This window comes from Piliocolobus tephrosceles, chromosome 10 (assembly GCF_002776525.5).
Source record: "Piliocolobus tephrosceles isolate RC106 chromosome 10, ASM277652v3, whole genome shotgun sequence".
Taxonomy (NCBI): Eukaryota; Metazoa; Chordata; class Mammalia; order Primates; family Cercopithecidae; genus Piliocolobus; species Piliocolobus tephrosceles.
The window spans coordinates 121,668,850-121,685,305 of record NC_045443.1 but is presented as its reverse complement, the minus strand read 5'-3'; the positions used below and the strand labels follow the sequence as shown (position 1 = coordinate 121,685,305).

Here is a 16,456-nt window from a genome sequence, read left to right as displayed (position 1 = left end):
GCCTGTAATCCCAACACTTTGGGAAGCCAAGGCGGAGGATCACTTGAAGCCAGGAGTTCAAGACCAGCCTGGGCAACATAGCAAAACCCTGTCTCTACAAAAAATAAATTAAAAACTACCCAGGCATGATGACGCACGCCTGTAGTCCCAGCTACTCCAGGGGCACTGGAGCCCAGGAGTTGGAGGCTGCAGCGAACTACAATTGTGCACTGTACTCCAACCTGAGTGACAGAGCAAAGCCCTGTCTCTAAAAAATAAAATAAAATAAAATAAAATAATAAAATAAAATATTTGATTAAGGTTTTCAAACTTACTTAGTATTTGGGGTTTATTATAAGAAGTAAAAAATATTCCAGGCTGGGCATAGTGGCTCATACCTGTAATCCTAGCATTATGAGAGGCCAAGCTGCGGCAGATTGCTTGAGCTCAGGAGTTTGAGACCAGCCTGGGCAACACAGTGAAACCTTGTCTCTACCAAAAATATAAAAATTAGCCAGATGTGGTGGCACATGCCTGTAGTCCCCACCATTCAGGAGGCTGAGGCGGGAGGATTGCTTGAACCCAGGAGCTCAGGGCTTCAGTGAGTCGAGCTCACATCACTGTACTGTGGTCAGGGCAACAGAGTAAGACCCTGCCTCAAGAAAGAAAATTAAAATTCCAACAAAGAATTTCATAATCTCTGACCACACTGCCCAGGTTTGCAGGCCAGGTTGTATCATGCTTTTGAATTTTTGCCAGTCTGAAAGGTGAAACAAAACATCTCATCCTCCCTTAATGTACAGATCCTGCTGAGTCGTGGGGTTTCTCCTCTTTTCATATGTTTGGATTTCCTCTACCAAGGCACTAACTTACATAGCTTGTGATTGCCTTGAAACACATTTAGGCAAAGCTCTTTTTCTAAACTGCACTTAAAAAATAATGGACTCAGAGCTATAAATGCCTGATATGGTTGGGCTCTGTGTCCCCACCCAAGTCTCAACTCCAATTGTGATCCCCATAACCCCCAGGTGTTGAGGGAGGGACCTGGTGGGAGGTGATTGGATCATGGGGGCGGTTCCCCCCATGCTGTTCTCATGACACAGAGTGAGTTCTCATGAGATCTGATGGTTTTATAAGTGGTTGTTAGTTCCTCCTTCTCTCTCTTTCTTGCCACCATGTGAAAAAGGTACTTGCTTTGCCTTTGCCTTCTGCCGTAACTGTAAGTTTCCTGAGGCCTCCCCAGCCATGCGTAACTGTGAGTCAATTAAACATTTTTCTTCATAAATTACCCAGTCTTGGGTATTTATGTATAGCAGTGTGAAAACAGACTAATACAATGCCAATACTAGAAAAGTGACTTCGGGTTACTACAGTTATTATCTTGATGACCTACAGTTAATGGCAAAATAAATTTAAAAGAGTATGAGGCCGGGCGTGGTGGCTCACACCTATAATCCCAGCACTTTGGGAGGCCGAGACTGGCGGATCACCTGAGGTTGGGAGTTCAAGACCAGCCTGACCAACATGGCAAAACCCTGTCTGTACTAAAAATACAAAAGTTAGCCAGGTGTGGTGGTGGGCGCCTGTAATCCCAACTACTCGGGAGTCTGAGGCAGAAGAATCGCTTGAACCTGGGAGGCGGAGGTTACAGTAAGCTGAGATTGCGCCCTTGCACTCCAGGCTGGGTGACAGAGCGCGACTCTGTCTCAAAAAATAAATAAACAAATAAATAAATAAGTAAGAAAAGCAATAAAAAGAACATTGACCTTTGTTGTCTTATTTTAAAATTCTGCAGTGCAGCTAAAACCTAAAGATTACTTATATCCATGATTCCTACACATCAGGAGAGAGACAACAAAGATTACGAACACCCAGAGGATGACACTGAAATGACGAGCAAAGATGGGCCTTGCAAAGAACATGCAAACCTAGAATCAGAAACAGGGAGAGGTGGCAGCTGAGGCCACAGGATCAGAGAAGATTAAATGACCAGGGCAAAGCTAAGAAATCCCAGGACACTGGTGTTTCCTGGGACTAGATACAGCTGGCCTTAACTTCTCAGTGATGCCACACGTATCAGCTCAAATAAATCAACATGCTCATGTCAACTATTCTCCCTGTTGGAAGCAACAAGTTCATGTGCTCAAAGGCGCATTGGGATGAGAAAAATATCTTTTTCAGTCCATCAGGCTGAATTCCCTTACTCTTTTCCACCAACTAAGAACTGCCAAACGTAGCAATGCCCTAGCAAAGTGGTAGCTATCATGCAAATCAAATCAACTGATGCTGACTTAAAATTCATAGTATTTTGAGCATGAAAGAGACTTTCAAACATTCAGCGATTAATACATACAGAAGGCAGAGATTTCTGTCTAGTCTGGTTTTGAAATAGCATCTAGCATAGTGAATAGCCCAGAGCAGGGGTTGAAGAAATATTGGTTAAATGAATGGTAGGGCCACCTCCTATCAACTCGCAAGACTAACTGTCAAATACTCAGGAATTTTGCAAGCTGGTTGTTAAACCACTTACTGTTATTTCATTGAGCTTTGAAATCAGCCATGGCAGGAATATTTGCACCATGGAAATTGGCAAATACTTTAAATCAAAGCTTTAAAAAAGTTTTTTTCCAGACATTCAGTTTACCAGCATACCACTGAACATATCTACATAAAGATGCTAACAAATTTTTTATATGCCTCAGTACCTCGGAAACAGCAGGATCATATTCAAATAAATATTATGCTGTTCTCTGATAATTTTTAAGTAGATGTTTGCATTTTGTAAAATCAAAAAGGCAGTGTACAAAATCAAGAGGATGGTGTTCTCATAATAACAAGAAAGATTTTATGTCTGCATCAAGGCCCTGCCAAATATACTCCAACTTTAAGGGGGATCCTGCCTCAATCTAATTGAACAAGTTAGCCAGAGAGGCTTTCTGTATTTCTAATTGAACTGCACTCAGCTGCTAGGAGCAGGCAGGGCTCAGCATGATATCCTGAAGCCTCTCTAGCCACAAAAATCTTTCTATGCAGTAGAAATTCAGTAAATATTTTAGAAACAACGTTACATACCACATCATCCTACTAAACACCTCGTTTCTGGTGGTTCACTAAGTCAGCGGGTCACACGCTAAGGGTGCTGGGAATCCCCTGGGAGCTTGCAAAAACACAAATCCTCCGGCCCCACCTCCAGAGTTCTGATGCACAGGTGCAGGCTAAGGCCCAAGAATCAGCATTTCTAACAATCGCAGGGGCCCTGTGCTGCCACCAGGGGGCATACTTTCAGAGTACTGCTCGGTGTGATCATTTGAAGACTGCTATCTTGAGCTCGCTTCGGCAGCACATATACTAAAGACTGCTAGCTTGCCCGGGTGCAGTGGCTCACATCTGTAATCCCAGCACTTCAGGAGGCCCAGGTGGGAGGATCACTTGAGCCCAGGAGTTTGAGACCAGCCTGGGCAACACAGTGAGACTCCCTCTCTACAAAAAAGTACAAAATTAGCCAGGCGTGGTAATTCCCATGCCCAGCAGTCCCAGCTACACTGAAGGCTGAGGTGGGAGGATCTCTTGAAACCGGGAGGTCAGGGCTGCAGTGAGCCATTGTGCCACTTTACTCCAGCCTGGGTGACAGAGCAAGACCCTGTCTCAAAAAAATAAAAATAAAGACATCTATCTGTCCACTAATTACCGATTGCAAAATAATAAAACCTCATTTGGAATGTCAGTCAATCTACTCCAAGCCCTTAAAATTAATCCATTATGACTACGAGTAGGATAGAGCAATGCACGTTCATATTCACAGACTTGCCTGCTTCTGTCTTCACAGTATCTAAAAATAGCCTCTTTGGTAATTAGTCTATTAGTTCTTCTCATTTCATTCAAAACTGCTGTCATCCAGTCCTCCACGCGCCCTTCGGCCCGCACGATCTTCCGAAACTCCATGACTTCTCCTTCTGCTGAAATCATCGCGGATACCAGTTTTTCTCCACTATCGCCGTCGTTAAACCTCAGCGATGCTATGTTGTCGTACATCTGCAAAACAGGGAGAGGAGGCCCTGTAAGACCTGCACTGAGTTCTGGAATCAAAGACCAGCCAGCAGTGCTTCATCCAGCAGAGCTGCCACGATGAAAGCAATGGCAACCATTGAGCCGAGATCACAGGCAAGATGGATGTCGTTCACCCACCTGTGTGCTCATCCGAAAGACACTTGTTGGGGACTTTCATTTACTCTGCACTGTGCAGATCTGTGGAGGATTGAAAGCAGAAAGAAAAAGAAGACAGACTCTGTCCCTAACCCTGCTGGAGTGGGGAGATATCTGGACATAGGAGCCAGTGGAACGTGGAGGAGGAGGAAGGGTGATTAACACCCCAGGCTGGGGAACAGAGGCCTGTGGTGGAATCCCAGCTTCCCCACTATCCAGTTGAGCAACTATGGGTGAGTTGCTCCTCCTCTCTCCGCCTGGAATAAACATAATCATGGCACTTACCAAGGTGGGCTTGGGAGAATCAAATGAAACAATGTGAGTCGAATGCCAGCACACTGTTAAACACGTGGCATTTGCTGATTATTGTCATTGTTATTAATTAGAATAACATTTAGGACAATGGGTCCTTTAGGGCCCACCATATAATACAAGGCACTCGCAAATCAGAGAGGAAGGGAAGGCAACAAACAGATTTGAAAGAATAAAATCAGAGGTCTCCAAAAGAGGCAAACAGTAAATGAAGTATTCCTGATACTATATTTTTCTGTAACAGTAAAATACTTATTTACAAAAGTGGAAGCAGAAGGCCAGGCACAATAGCTCATGGCTGTAATCCCACCACTTTAGGAGGCTGAGGCAGGAGGACCGCTTGAGCCCAGGAGGTAGAGGCTGCAATGAGCTGTGATCACACCACTGACTCCAGGCTGGGCAACAAAGCAAGGCCCCATCTCAAAAAAAAAAAAAAAAAAAAAGAAACAGAATACTGTATAAGCCTCCCCTTTGAGAAAGGAAAAACATGCAGTCAAAAACATGAATTTTACTTTAACAAGGAAGTCAGCATTAATTAAACAGAAAGTATGGAAGAAAGCACTTGTTCCTAAGTGCTCTGTTAATTTGGAATGGAAGAATTACCCTGCAATACTGATTCTCAACTGGGGATGATTTTGCCACCAGGGGACATTGGCAATGTCTGGAGATGTTTCTGGTTGTCACAACTAGGGAGGGGGTGCTACTGGCATCTAGTAGGTTGCGATCAGGGATGCTACATAATATCCTGTAATGCACAGGACAGCACCCACGGCAAAGATCATCCAGCCCCAAATGCCAGTAGTGCCGAGGCTCAGAGCCCCTGCCCGGGCTGACGCTAGATAAAGAGCTTTGATTAGCAGGCCAAAGATCATATCTGGCCAGCCTCTGTTCTCCATCACAAGGGACAGTTTTCTCTGCTGTTTCCTGCCATTCCAGAAATGGTTCATGGATACATATACATTTATTTAAAAAGTATGAAGTTATGGTCTGGAAGGAATCATAACAAATTCATGACAGTGGCTGGCGCCTGTAGTCCCAGCTACTCGGGAGGCTGAGGCAGGAGAATGGCTTGAACCCAGGAGGTGGAAGTTGCAGTGAGCTGAGATCGCGCCACTGCACTCCAGACTGGGTGACACAGTGAGACTCCATCTCAAAAAAAAAAAAAAGAAAGTAGAGGAAGTATGAATGGGGATGGGCACAAAGAGTATTGCAAATTTGTACAACTTCACAAAAAACAGACACAAACCAAATATGACTAAATGGTAACACGTGCCAATTCTGGGTAGTGGAGAGGGTTGTTTAGCCAACATTGCAAAGCAGGCACTGTTCAAAGTGCTTTATAAATAGTAACTCATTCCATCTTTATAGCAGCTCCACTGAAACAGGTAACTATCGGGGTTATGTCCGTTCACAGATGAGGTAACTGATGTCCAGAGAGATCAAGTAACTTGCCGAAGGTCACACAGAAACTCAGAATAGAGCAAAGATTTGAACCCCAGCCATCTGGTTCTAGAGTCCATGTGTGAAACCACTATCCTCTAATGCCTCTCTGTTTAATATATTAGTCTTCGTATATTTCTGTATTTTTTATTTTTAATTTTTTTTAGTTTATAAAAGGAAAGGTTTTGGACTATGGAAAAAGCGCTGAATCTGGTGTGATTTCAGACTGAGTGAATATCGTCAGGCTTACGCTTCAAATTAAAACTCCAGGGCTGAGTGCGGTGGTTCACACCTGCAATCCCAGCACTTTGGGAAGCTGAAGTGGGAGGATCGCTGGAGCTCAGGAGTTAGGGACCAGCCTGGGCAACATAATGAGACCCCATCTCTCCAAAAAATATATATAAAAAATAGCCAGGCATGGTGGTGTGCACTTGTGGTCCCAGCGACTCAGGAAGCTGAGGTGGCAGATCACTAGAGTCAGGGAGGTCGAGGCTGCAGTGAGCCACGAACTGCACCACTGCACTCCAGCCTGGGCAACAGAGCCAGACCCTATCTCAGAAAACAAACCAAAAACCCAACTCTAGCAACATTTCAGTCTTAACCTTTTGGGTTGAACCTCATGGCAAAGGGAACCAGGGAGGACCGAAGGCGGTCCTAAGGCTTACACGGGGAGCCCCTGCCCACCCAGAGGGCCAACCTTGATCATGTGCTCCTGGACACAGAGTGGGTCACTGCTCCCCAGAATGCTGAGCAGCTCATCGTCAGAAATGAAGAAGAACCTCGGGAAAGCGTTTCTCTTTGAATCTAAGTAGTCGTTGAGGCTTTTCTGGCATTTCTCCAGGCCCTCGCTGACATTCTGTAGGTCGCTGAGGCGGTTTGGGGCTTCACAACACCTCTTGATCACGGGGTCTTTTAAGGTCTCGCCCATGATCTGGACCAGGACAGAGGAGAGGCCATCAAGCAGGGTGAGCAGGGGGAGCAGACACACTGTTTTTGACCCCCAACAGGCACGCACCAGAGCCCAGGCACAGCAGAGACCAAACTGACAAGCTGCCCAGTGCCATCGGCTTTCAGGGGATCAGTTTATCATTTTTAAACATGCGTATCCTTAGCACCTTCTGACGTACTACATGTAACTAACTGGTTTCTGGTTTTTCTTTTCGTTATCCCATAAGGCGGCCAGCTGCACAGGGAAAGGATTTTTTGTTTTGTTCACTGATGGGTTCCACCCCACCCTACAGCAGTGCTTACACCCAGTAACCCAATCAACATTTGCTGAGTAAAGGAAGCTGGCAATTCCACCGTGAGCGATTTGTATATACAGAATATTCACAGCAGCTTCTTCACCACAGCAGAAAAAGAAAGAAATAGCCTCAATGTCCAGCAACAGGTCAGTCATCTGCTGTGAGTGATAATTTCGATGTTTATTTATTGAAATACGTCAAGTTGTTCAATGAAAATAGCCAATGATATTGGTAAGAATGATTCTAGTTTCATGCCTATAAACCCAGTGCTTTGGGAGAGTAAGGCAGGAGGATCGTTTGAGGCCAAGAGTCTGAGACCAGCCTGGGCGATAGAGCAAAACTCCATCGCTACTAAAAAAAAAGAAAAAAAAATCTTTTTTTTTTTTAAGTTAGCTAGGTGTGGTGGTGCACACCTGTAGTCCCAGCTATCTGGGAGGCCAAGGCGAGGATCATATGAGCCCAGGAGTTGGAGGCTGCAGTGAGCTATGATCACTGGGCAACAAAGCAAGACCTCGTCTCTTTAAAAAAAAAAAAAAAAGAATGATCCTATTTTGTCGAATGTTACTTATTTATCTATATATATTTGTATGTTTATGCAGGAATAAACATTCCGGAAAGCTACATGCTCAACCGTTAAAATGGTTACCCTGGGCAAGGGGATTATAGGTACTTTTTTCTTCCTTTCTTTTTTCTTGGCTTTTTGTAATTTCTAAGGCATTCGGTAATGAATTGATACTTGTCATGTTATTCTTCTTTTTTTTTTTGAGGCGGAGTCTCACTCTGTCACCCAGGCTAGAGTGCAGTGTCGACATCTCAGCTCACTGCAACCTTCACCTCCCAGGTTCAAGCAATCCTCCCACCTCAGCCTCCTGAGTAGCTGGGATTACAGGCATGCACCACCACGTCTGGCTAATTTTTCTGTATTTTTAGTACAGATGGGGTTTCACCACATTGACCAGGCTGGTCTCGAACTCCTGACTTCAAGTGATCGCCCACCTCGGCCTCCCAAAGTCCTGGGATTACAGGCGTGAGTCACCGTGCCCGGCCTGATATGTGTTGTATAATTCTTTTAAGTTTAAAAAAAGAGCTTATGCAAATGGGTATGAAACAATTATAAACGCTAGTGGATAAAAGAGACCAAAACATGAACTGGCCACCTCTAATTAAAGAACACAGCAGCAAAGCTAAGTAGCAAAATACCCAGGCTTTGAGAGCAAATGAGCTGGGTTAAAATCCCAGCCACACTAACGACCAGCCACTGTGATGACCAGTCCAACCCTTTCTGGAGATGACTTTAAAATACACACACCCTTTCATGGGCAATTTGCTTTCTAACAATCTATCTTAAGATACTCACTCTAACTATGGAAAAAGCATTAGGCAAGAACCTGCACATTATTTACAAAAGCAAATAACTCTGTTCAAACAAAATGTCAAATTACTAGAGAATAATCAACTAAACTAATGTCAGCCCACTCACTGGAATATAGAGAGCCATGAAAATATTTCCTCAGATGACTTCCTAATATGAAATATTTCTCATAATATTAAGAGAAAATTATGACATAAAGATGTACACAATATGATTACAATTATGCTTTTTAAATGTATACACATAGGAAAAAGATAAAAGGAATATGTTGACATGTTAAAGTGACAGAACCATGAGAGATACATTTTTCCACTGTTCTACGTTTTCAAAATATTTTAAACAAGCAAATATTGCTTTTATAATAAACGTAAAAAAGATTCAATGTCATACGCCAGCAGCTAAAAATCAAATGGGAATTTTTACTAGACAGATTAGGGTCATAAATAATGACAGGAAAAATTCAGAAGCTACTAGTGGGCCGGGCAAGGTGACCCATGCCTGTAATCCCAGTGCTTTGGGAGGCTGATGTGGGAGAGTCACTTGAGGCTAGGAGTTTGAGACCAGCCTGGACAACGTAGCAAGATCCTATCCCTGTAAAAATGTTTTAATTAGCTGGGCATGGCAGCACATGCCTGTAGTCCCAGCTGTTTGGGAGGCTGAGGTAGGAGGATCTCTTTAGCCTATGAGTTTGAGGCTACAGAGAGCCATGATCACATCACTGCACTCCAGCCTGGGCAACGGAGCAAAACCCTGTCTCTAAAAAATGAGAGAGAAGCTACCAATGGAGAAAATACAATGTGCAAATAAAAAAGTACAAACATCTCAAAACACTGCCCTTCTTTCATTACTAAAATACAAGTGAGTCACTTGCCCTTTTAAATACTTTATCGATGTTGTCAAACTTTTTTGCCTCTTCCGGGAGTTGTGATCTTATATCTCCACCAATAAAAATACTTTCAAGATACATCCATTTTCTCTGAACCAACATCCAAATCTGTAAATGTACAAAAGGTCAGTGTCAGCAGGGGTTATCAGATACCTCCAGGAGTGGATGGCAAAGCCCCACCCTGACATGGGACAGACCCAAATCAACCCAGGTGGAAGGACCTTCCAGGCAAGGTGACAGAGTGAGCACCTGCATGGCCAGCTTCCCTCCACTCCAATGAATATGAATGCCGAGGAAAGCATAACTAATGGGCCACGCTCTAAAGCAAAAGAAAGCTCTCCATGCAGCCCAGCACAAGTAGGAAAACGTCTAGTTATGAGAAGGGGGTGAAGGCCGTGACCCACAACAACTAAGGACAGGCCATGCCAAAGCCATGCAAAAAGTAAGCCAAGTACCATGTGCCCAGCAAGTCCACTCCTAGGTATTGACTCAAAAGAATTGAAAACAGGGACTCAAGCAGTTGTACATGAATGCTGACGGCAGCACTGTTCACAATAGTCAAAAGGTGAAAACAACCCAAATGTCTATCAGTCAATGAACAGAAAAACAACATATGATCAATCCACATGATTTAATATTATTGGGCCATAAAAAGGATGGAAGCACTGACACGCGCTAAAACACGGATGAACCTGGAAAACATCATGCTAAGTGAGAAAAGTCAGACGTAAAGGATCATATATCGTGTCATTCCACTTATAGGAAATACCCAAAATAGGTAAATCCATTGACACAGAAAACAGACTGGAGGTTGCCAGATGCTGGGGTGAGGAGATGGGTAGGGAGCGACTGCTTAAGGGGTACTGGCTTTTCTTTTGGTTTGACGAAAATCTGGAACTAGAGGTGGTAGCTGCACAACACTGTGAATGTACAAAATGTCACTGAATTGTGCACTTTACAATAGCTAGTTTTATGTTATGTAAATTTCACCTCAATAAAAAAAAAATTTTTTTTTGACTGAACATGGTGGCTCATGCCTGTAATCCCAACACTTTGGGAGCCCAAGGTGGGCAGGTCACTTGAGGTCAGGATTTCAAGACCAGCCTGGCCAACATGGTGAAACCCCATCTCTACTAAAAATACAAAAATTAGCCAGGCATAGTGGCACATGCCTGTAATCCCAACTACTCTGGAGGCTGAGGCAGGAGAACCACTTGAACCCAGCTGGCAGAGGTTGCAGTGAGCCGAGATGGCACCACTGCACTCCAACCTGAGCGACAGAGTAAGACTCCATCTAAAAAAAAATGTTTTTAACTCACAAATTAAAAAACCGTGCTATATCCCACATATGAGCTTCCACTAACACAAAGTCATAGACAAAACAAACAAATGAACAAAAAAGCAAGGCAAGGAAGCCCAGGCATGATGGAGGCCTGATCACACACTTGGCCAGTGAACCAGGCCTGGCTTCATCCCACCCAAGGCTTGGATTGTGGCCAAAAACAAGGTGCTTGCCTGTGGTCTGGGGAGGAAAAAAAGGCAACTGCACAAATATGGTGCAGTGAGCCTGGGTTGCTCACAGAGGTCTGGACAAGTGTTGCCCAAAAGGAAGAAAGCCCCAAACCACCTACTATAAGACCTTGCTACTTCCCAGTGTGACAGGCCCCAGGTTAAAGAGGCTGCAAGAACAGATGACAAAGTGAAACAAACACAAGAAAAAAAACAAATACATGTGAGATGAGCTAGAAAAAAAAACCAAAATCACACAGAGGAAAACCCACCACCATAAGAGAGAGTCAACAGGCATTTAAAAAACAAGTGTAGAGAAATCTGAAAAGGAATGTAAAATAAATGTTTCTAATTTTCAGCGTCATCAAGGAGGCAAAAGCATCCTTGCAACAAGAACAGGACAGTATCAAAGAAAAACAGAGATATACGAAAAAGAAGCAATTAAGAATCTTGGAAATGAAAATCATTCACTAAAATAAAAACTTAGATCAATTCCTTTGATCATGCACTCTTGCCCTCAACATAAATCAAGACAAAAAAGTATGAAAGAGGATCATTTGTTTTTAAGCACAAAATATCCTCATATACAAGTTCTAAGCACAAAATATCCTTATATATAAGCTACTGCTATGTACTGGCTCTAATCCATCTTTTGTTCATCTTTTCTCTCACCTCAATGACTTCTCCTATTAGAGAAAGCGTTTTTTCCCATTTGTGAACAGTTTGCAGAAAAGGCCCCACAAATCTGCTTCCTGAGATGCTCTGCAGGTTGAAAGTGTTGTCATCAAGAGACTGAATAATTTCGTCAACAGAACCCAGGATGTAGCCTCGCTCCTGTGTGCCTTTGTAATACTTGACTACAGTGAATTTCATATTTTCCCACGTGTCTAGGATTTCCTTCACAGCCTGTTCAGGAATAGAAAAAGAATGATTCAGGCACATGAACTGAAAAGACCGAGCCTCAGCCCAAAAACACCTGCCTTAGCTTGCTTTCGGCTAACAACGCAATTGGAGTCCTGGGTCTGTTTCCTGAAAAGTTGGGATTCTGTCATGGTAATAATAGTCACCTATCAAGCATTTGCTATGTGGCAGGTAAGCATGTCAAATACATGATCTCATTCAGTCTTCAAAGCAAATACCTCAAATTATATTGGTAGGGATTATTATCACCCACATTTTACAGAGATGGCAACTGGGACTCAGGCATGAGACTTAGCTACTGAGCCCCAGAAACAGGATCTCAACCCCACAGTCTGCCCCCGAAGCCTGCACAGTTATGAGATCCTGCCCCTGTGCTTACTCTACTGTCACAAAAAACAAATTACAAAATGATATGTCTCTTATGATTCCATATTCAAAACAATCTGTATCGAGGCAGGGGGCGGTGGCTCATGCCTGTAATCCTAACACTTTAGGAAGTCAAGGTGAGCAGATGTTTGAGCCCAAGAGTTCATGACCAGCCTTGGCAACATAGGGAGACCCCGTTTCAAAAAAAATCTGTATCAATACATACGCATATGTGTATACATACTACGTGTGTACATTATATGTATATTATGCATACGTTTGGTATATTGTGTACACTGTGTGTATATGTATACATGTGTGTATACTGTGTGTACATGTGTATATTAGGTACATTGTACATTGTATGTATATGTATATGTGTGTACATTATATGTATGTGTGCATATTAGGTACACTGTGTGTACATTGTGTGTACAAGAATACATAGTGTACATTATGTGTACATGTATATATTAGGTACACTGTGTGTACATTATGTGCATATGTACACATGTATATACATTATGTGTATATGTTAGGTATGCTGTGTGCACACGGCATGTATATTTTGTGTGTTTCCATGCATATGTGTCTACATGTATATACATGTGTATATATACATGTGTGGTATACTATGTACAGTCATGCACTGCATAAGGACATTTCAGCCAGTGATGAATCTCATATACAATGGTGGTCCCATAGGATTATTAGACCATATTTTGGCTGTACCTTTTCTATATTTAGATACACACGTACTACTAGGTTACAATGGCTGACAGTACTCAATATAGTCACTTGCTGTACAGGCTTGCAGTCCAGAGCAATAGGCTCTAGCCAACAGCCTAGGTGTGCAGTAGTCATCCCAGCTAGGTTTGTTTGCACAAACACGAATCAACTCAGGAGACATTTCTCAGCATGTGTCCCCGCCATTAGGTGACACATGACTGTATACATGTATGTGCATGTATGTGTAGGGGTATGTGTATGTGTGTACCTGTGTATGTGTATGTTTGTGCACACAAACGCATGGGCGTATATGCACATATATGAGTAGTATGTGTGTATGCATATGTATATGTGTGTGCATGCATTTTGAAGTAGGGAAAGAAATACACTAAAAAGTTAATAATTATTTTCAAGTGGTGGGATTATGAATTTTTTTCAATTTTCTACCATCAACATCTATTACTTCTATTTAAAAATCAATGGCAAAATAAATAAATAAATAAATAAGAAATTTTTTTTTAAACAATAGAAAATGAAACTAAATTGGGAACAATAAAACATTTAATTAAAACAGAAATTGTATTTAATATAATTCTTTATTACTGAAGTACAGCAGGTACTAAAGCAAATATGTTTTCTCTTTTCTGTTTGTTTTTCTTCTTTGAGACAGAAAATGTCTCACCCTGTCACCCAGGCTGGAGTGTCATGGTGCAATCACAGGTCACTGCAGCCTCCATCTTCTAGGTTCAAGTGATCCTCCCACCTCAGCCTCCCAAGAAGTTAGGACTAAAGGCATGCCACCACGCCCAGCTAATTTTTTTTTTTTTAGTAGAGATGAGGTCTCCCTATTTTCTTTTTGAATTAAAAGAAGACTCTGTTTTCTCCAGCCTGTTTTTAACTGAAGTCTTACCTTCTCAATGGCAACCTCCTTGATTGCTGCTGTGACAATCTCATTGAGAACATCCGTGTGTTTGTGCAGTTCCATAGCAAACATATTTTCCAGGGTGAACGTTTCGGTCATTTCAAAAAAGACAGACGTTTTTTCCATAAGTTCCTTCCAATGCCTGAAAGCACATCAGCATTCAAATCTTTATGCTTACTGAGTTTAGTGAGGAGTTCGATTATTCCCATTTAAATCACAGGACAAATCTCACTTTGTAAACTTCTTATAATGAAATTCTGAAACATGAGGACATCACTGGAAATATATTCCCAAAGTTCTCCAAAATCCCAGTGGCCTCCAGAGTTAAACCTGAAAACAATGTATCGCAAAACACTATATACACTAGTCTTGACAGCCATCTCATAAAATATACAACTTTTAATTATTGGGAACTGCTTCTGTCATAGTCTCTCGACCAATGACCTCAATCTCTGTTGAATCACTCAGTCTTTTTGAGAGCCTCATGTAAATTATGAGTGCTTGTGCATTTGATAAATATTTCAGTGCTGACTCCATGCCAGGCAGTGGACTAGGGAACAGAGTTACCAAGGGCAACACCCCTAGCTTCAGGGAACCTGCCATTTACTTGGGGAGACATACAACAAACAATAAACAAATACATAAACTAAATAATGACACAGGGTTTTGAGTACTATGAGAAAACCACAGCGTGCCAGAGGAGGGACGAAGGGGCCCGTTCAGACGGGACAGTCGGGGCAGACTCCTGTGCACACAGACACAACAGAGGCAGCTCTACTCTTCACTTGATTGGCCTACCTTTAAGGTTTACATCTGGCCTGTGAATTTGCCCATGTTTTGGTTCTGTGTATATGGAATGGGTGTGAGTAAGGGAGCTAAGCATGCTAAGCTAGACAGCAAAACGCCATGGACCCAGCACGTGAGCAGCAAGTGTCGAATCACTGAGTGTTGTAAACACACACACACACACACACACACACACACACACGGCCATGGAAATGGTCAGAAAAGAGGCCCTACTGGTTCATCGGTCTCTGAACCCCCTGGCCTAGCACAGCACTGACAGCACTGACAGGAAGGAGGGTGTCAGAACTGAAACTGAGGGGTAAGTGTCATCAGTGCCTGCTCTGTGGCTTATGGTCACTTGCTTTTTATTTTTTTTTCCCTTTGCCCATGAAGCTGAAGTCCTCATCACTGAATGCTGAAACTTAACCTTCACCAGCTACTATGGATAACATTCACAGGTCACTATGGCGATGATCGCTTTGGTTGTTTTTCAGGAAGTTGAGCCAACTCCTCTGTCCAGTTCCAACTGGTTGAGACCACTGACCTTTCAACTGGGCCTATGCAAGTGTCCCAGAGGTGGCCTTTTGATGTTGGAAGGCCAAAAACTCCACCCTCAGGCCACGCTGACAACCCCATTTTCTGTGCCTATGTCCTGTGAAAGCTGTGAACCCCAGCTACACTTGTTCAGAATGAACCTGTTACTTCCTTTTCCCCACCACCAACCACCTTCCCCCTCGACTTCAACCACCCCACTCCCCTAACCCCTAAACATCCCTAAGCCTTATCTTCAGGGAGGCAGATGTGAGGGCTGCTCGCCTGCCTCCTTGCTTGGCGGCCTTGTGAATAAATCTTTCTGTTTTGCAAAACCCATGTCACGGCGATTGATGGACTGCATGTGGGCAGAGCGGACCTGGGGCCAGCCCGTGACATAACCCTGGTGGTGGGTTAGAGGGTTCACACTCAACACGACACAGCCCTGAGTCACTGGGAGAGAGTGATTCCCTCTCCAGTTCCCACCCAGTCCTTTCAATTATAGTAAATTACATCAAAGGGAAAGTCTCCTCTTTGTGCTTCTGTGTGACAGAGCAGGAGCACCCTCATCTTGGACAAATACTGCCACTTTAAGGTCCAGCTCCCCTTTCTAGCCCATGCATTTCAAGGAAATAATTTCTCTTCTAACTACAAGCTGCCAGAAAGGGCAGACAGGAAAACACAGACAAGACAGTTCGGGCACAGAGGGAGGACAGAAGGAAGTCTCTTGGGTAACTGCCAAACTTCACCCTCATACAATGGGCCCCAGTAAAACAGTGGACCTTAATAAGCACATTCCTTTCCCTTCAGGTGCACTAAGATAGGGGAGCTAAAAGCAGACTCGGCAGGTATGCCTGCAGCTGCAGAAAAATGCATGGGAATAGATACACAACTCTCCCTCCCAGATAAGCACAACAAAGAGACACAGAAGCAGTCCAAACCTCTGATAAACTCTCCTACCCTAAATCCTTAAAAACTCTCAGTCTGGGCCCGGCGCGGTGGCTCAAGCCTGTAATCCCAGCACTTTGGGAGGCCGAGACGGGCGGATCACGAGATCGAGACCATCCTGGCTAACACTGTGAAACCCCGTCTCTACTAAAAAAATACAAAAAAAAAAAAGCTAGCCAGGCGAGGTGGCGGGCGCCTATAGTCCCAGATACTCCAGAGGCTGAGGCAGGAGAATGGCGTAAACTCGGGAGGCGGAGCTTGCAGTGAGCTGAGATCCGGCCACTGCACTCCAGCCTGGGTGACAGAGC

The 16,456-nt window shown here is 43.5% G+C and overlaps 1 protein-coding gene across 2 annotated transcripts in view; it reads right to left on the bottom strand.

Annotated features, from left to right (window-relative positions):
* Positions 1 to 16,456, bottom strand: part of DNAH10 (dynein axonemal heavy chain 10) — a 175,380-nt gene that overhangs the window by 92,028 nt on the left and 66,896 nt on the right. For both annotated transcript variants that reach the window (XM_031936393.1, XM_026457372.2), the window contains 5 exons: positions 13,872 to 14,025; positions 11,618 to 11,851; positions 9,422 to 9,544; positions 6,632 to 6,865; positions 3,788 to 4,011 (listed from right to left, as the gene is read on the bottom strand). In XM_031936393.1, the coding sequence (XP_031792253.1) occupies positions 3,788 to 4,011; positions 6,632 to 6,865; positions 9,422 to 9,544; positions 11,618 to 11,851; positions 13,872 to 14,025 (969 nt within the window). The remainder of the gene's footprint in view (positions 1 to 3,787; positions 4,012 to 6,631; positions 6,866 to 9,421; positions 9,545 to 11,617; positions 11,852 to 13,871; positions 14,026 to 16,456) is intronic.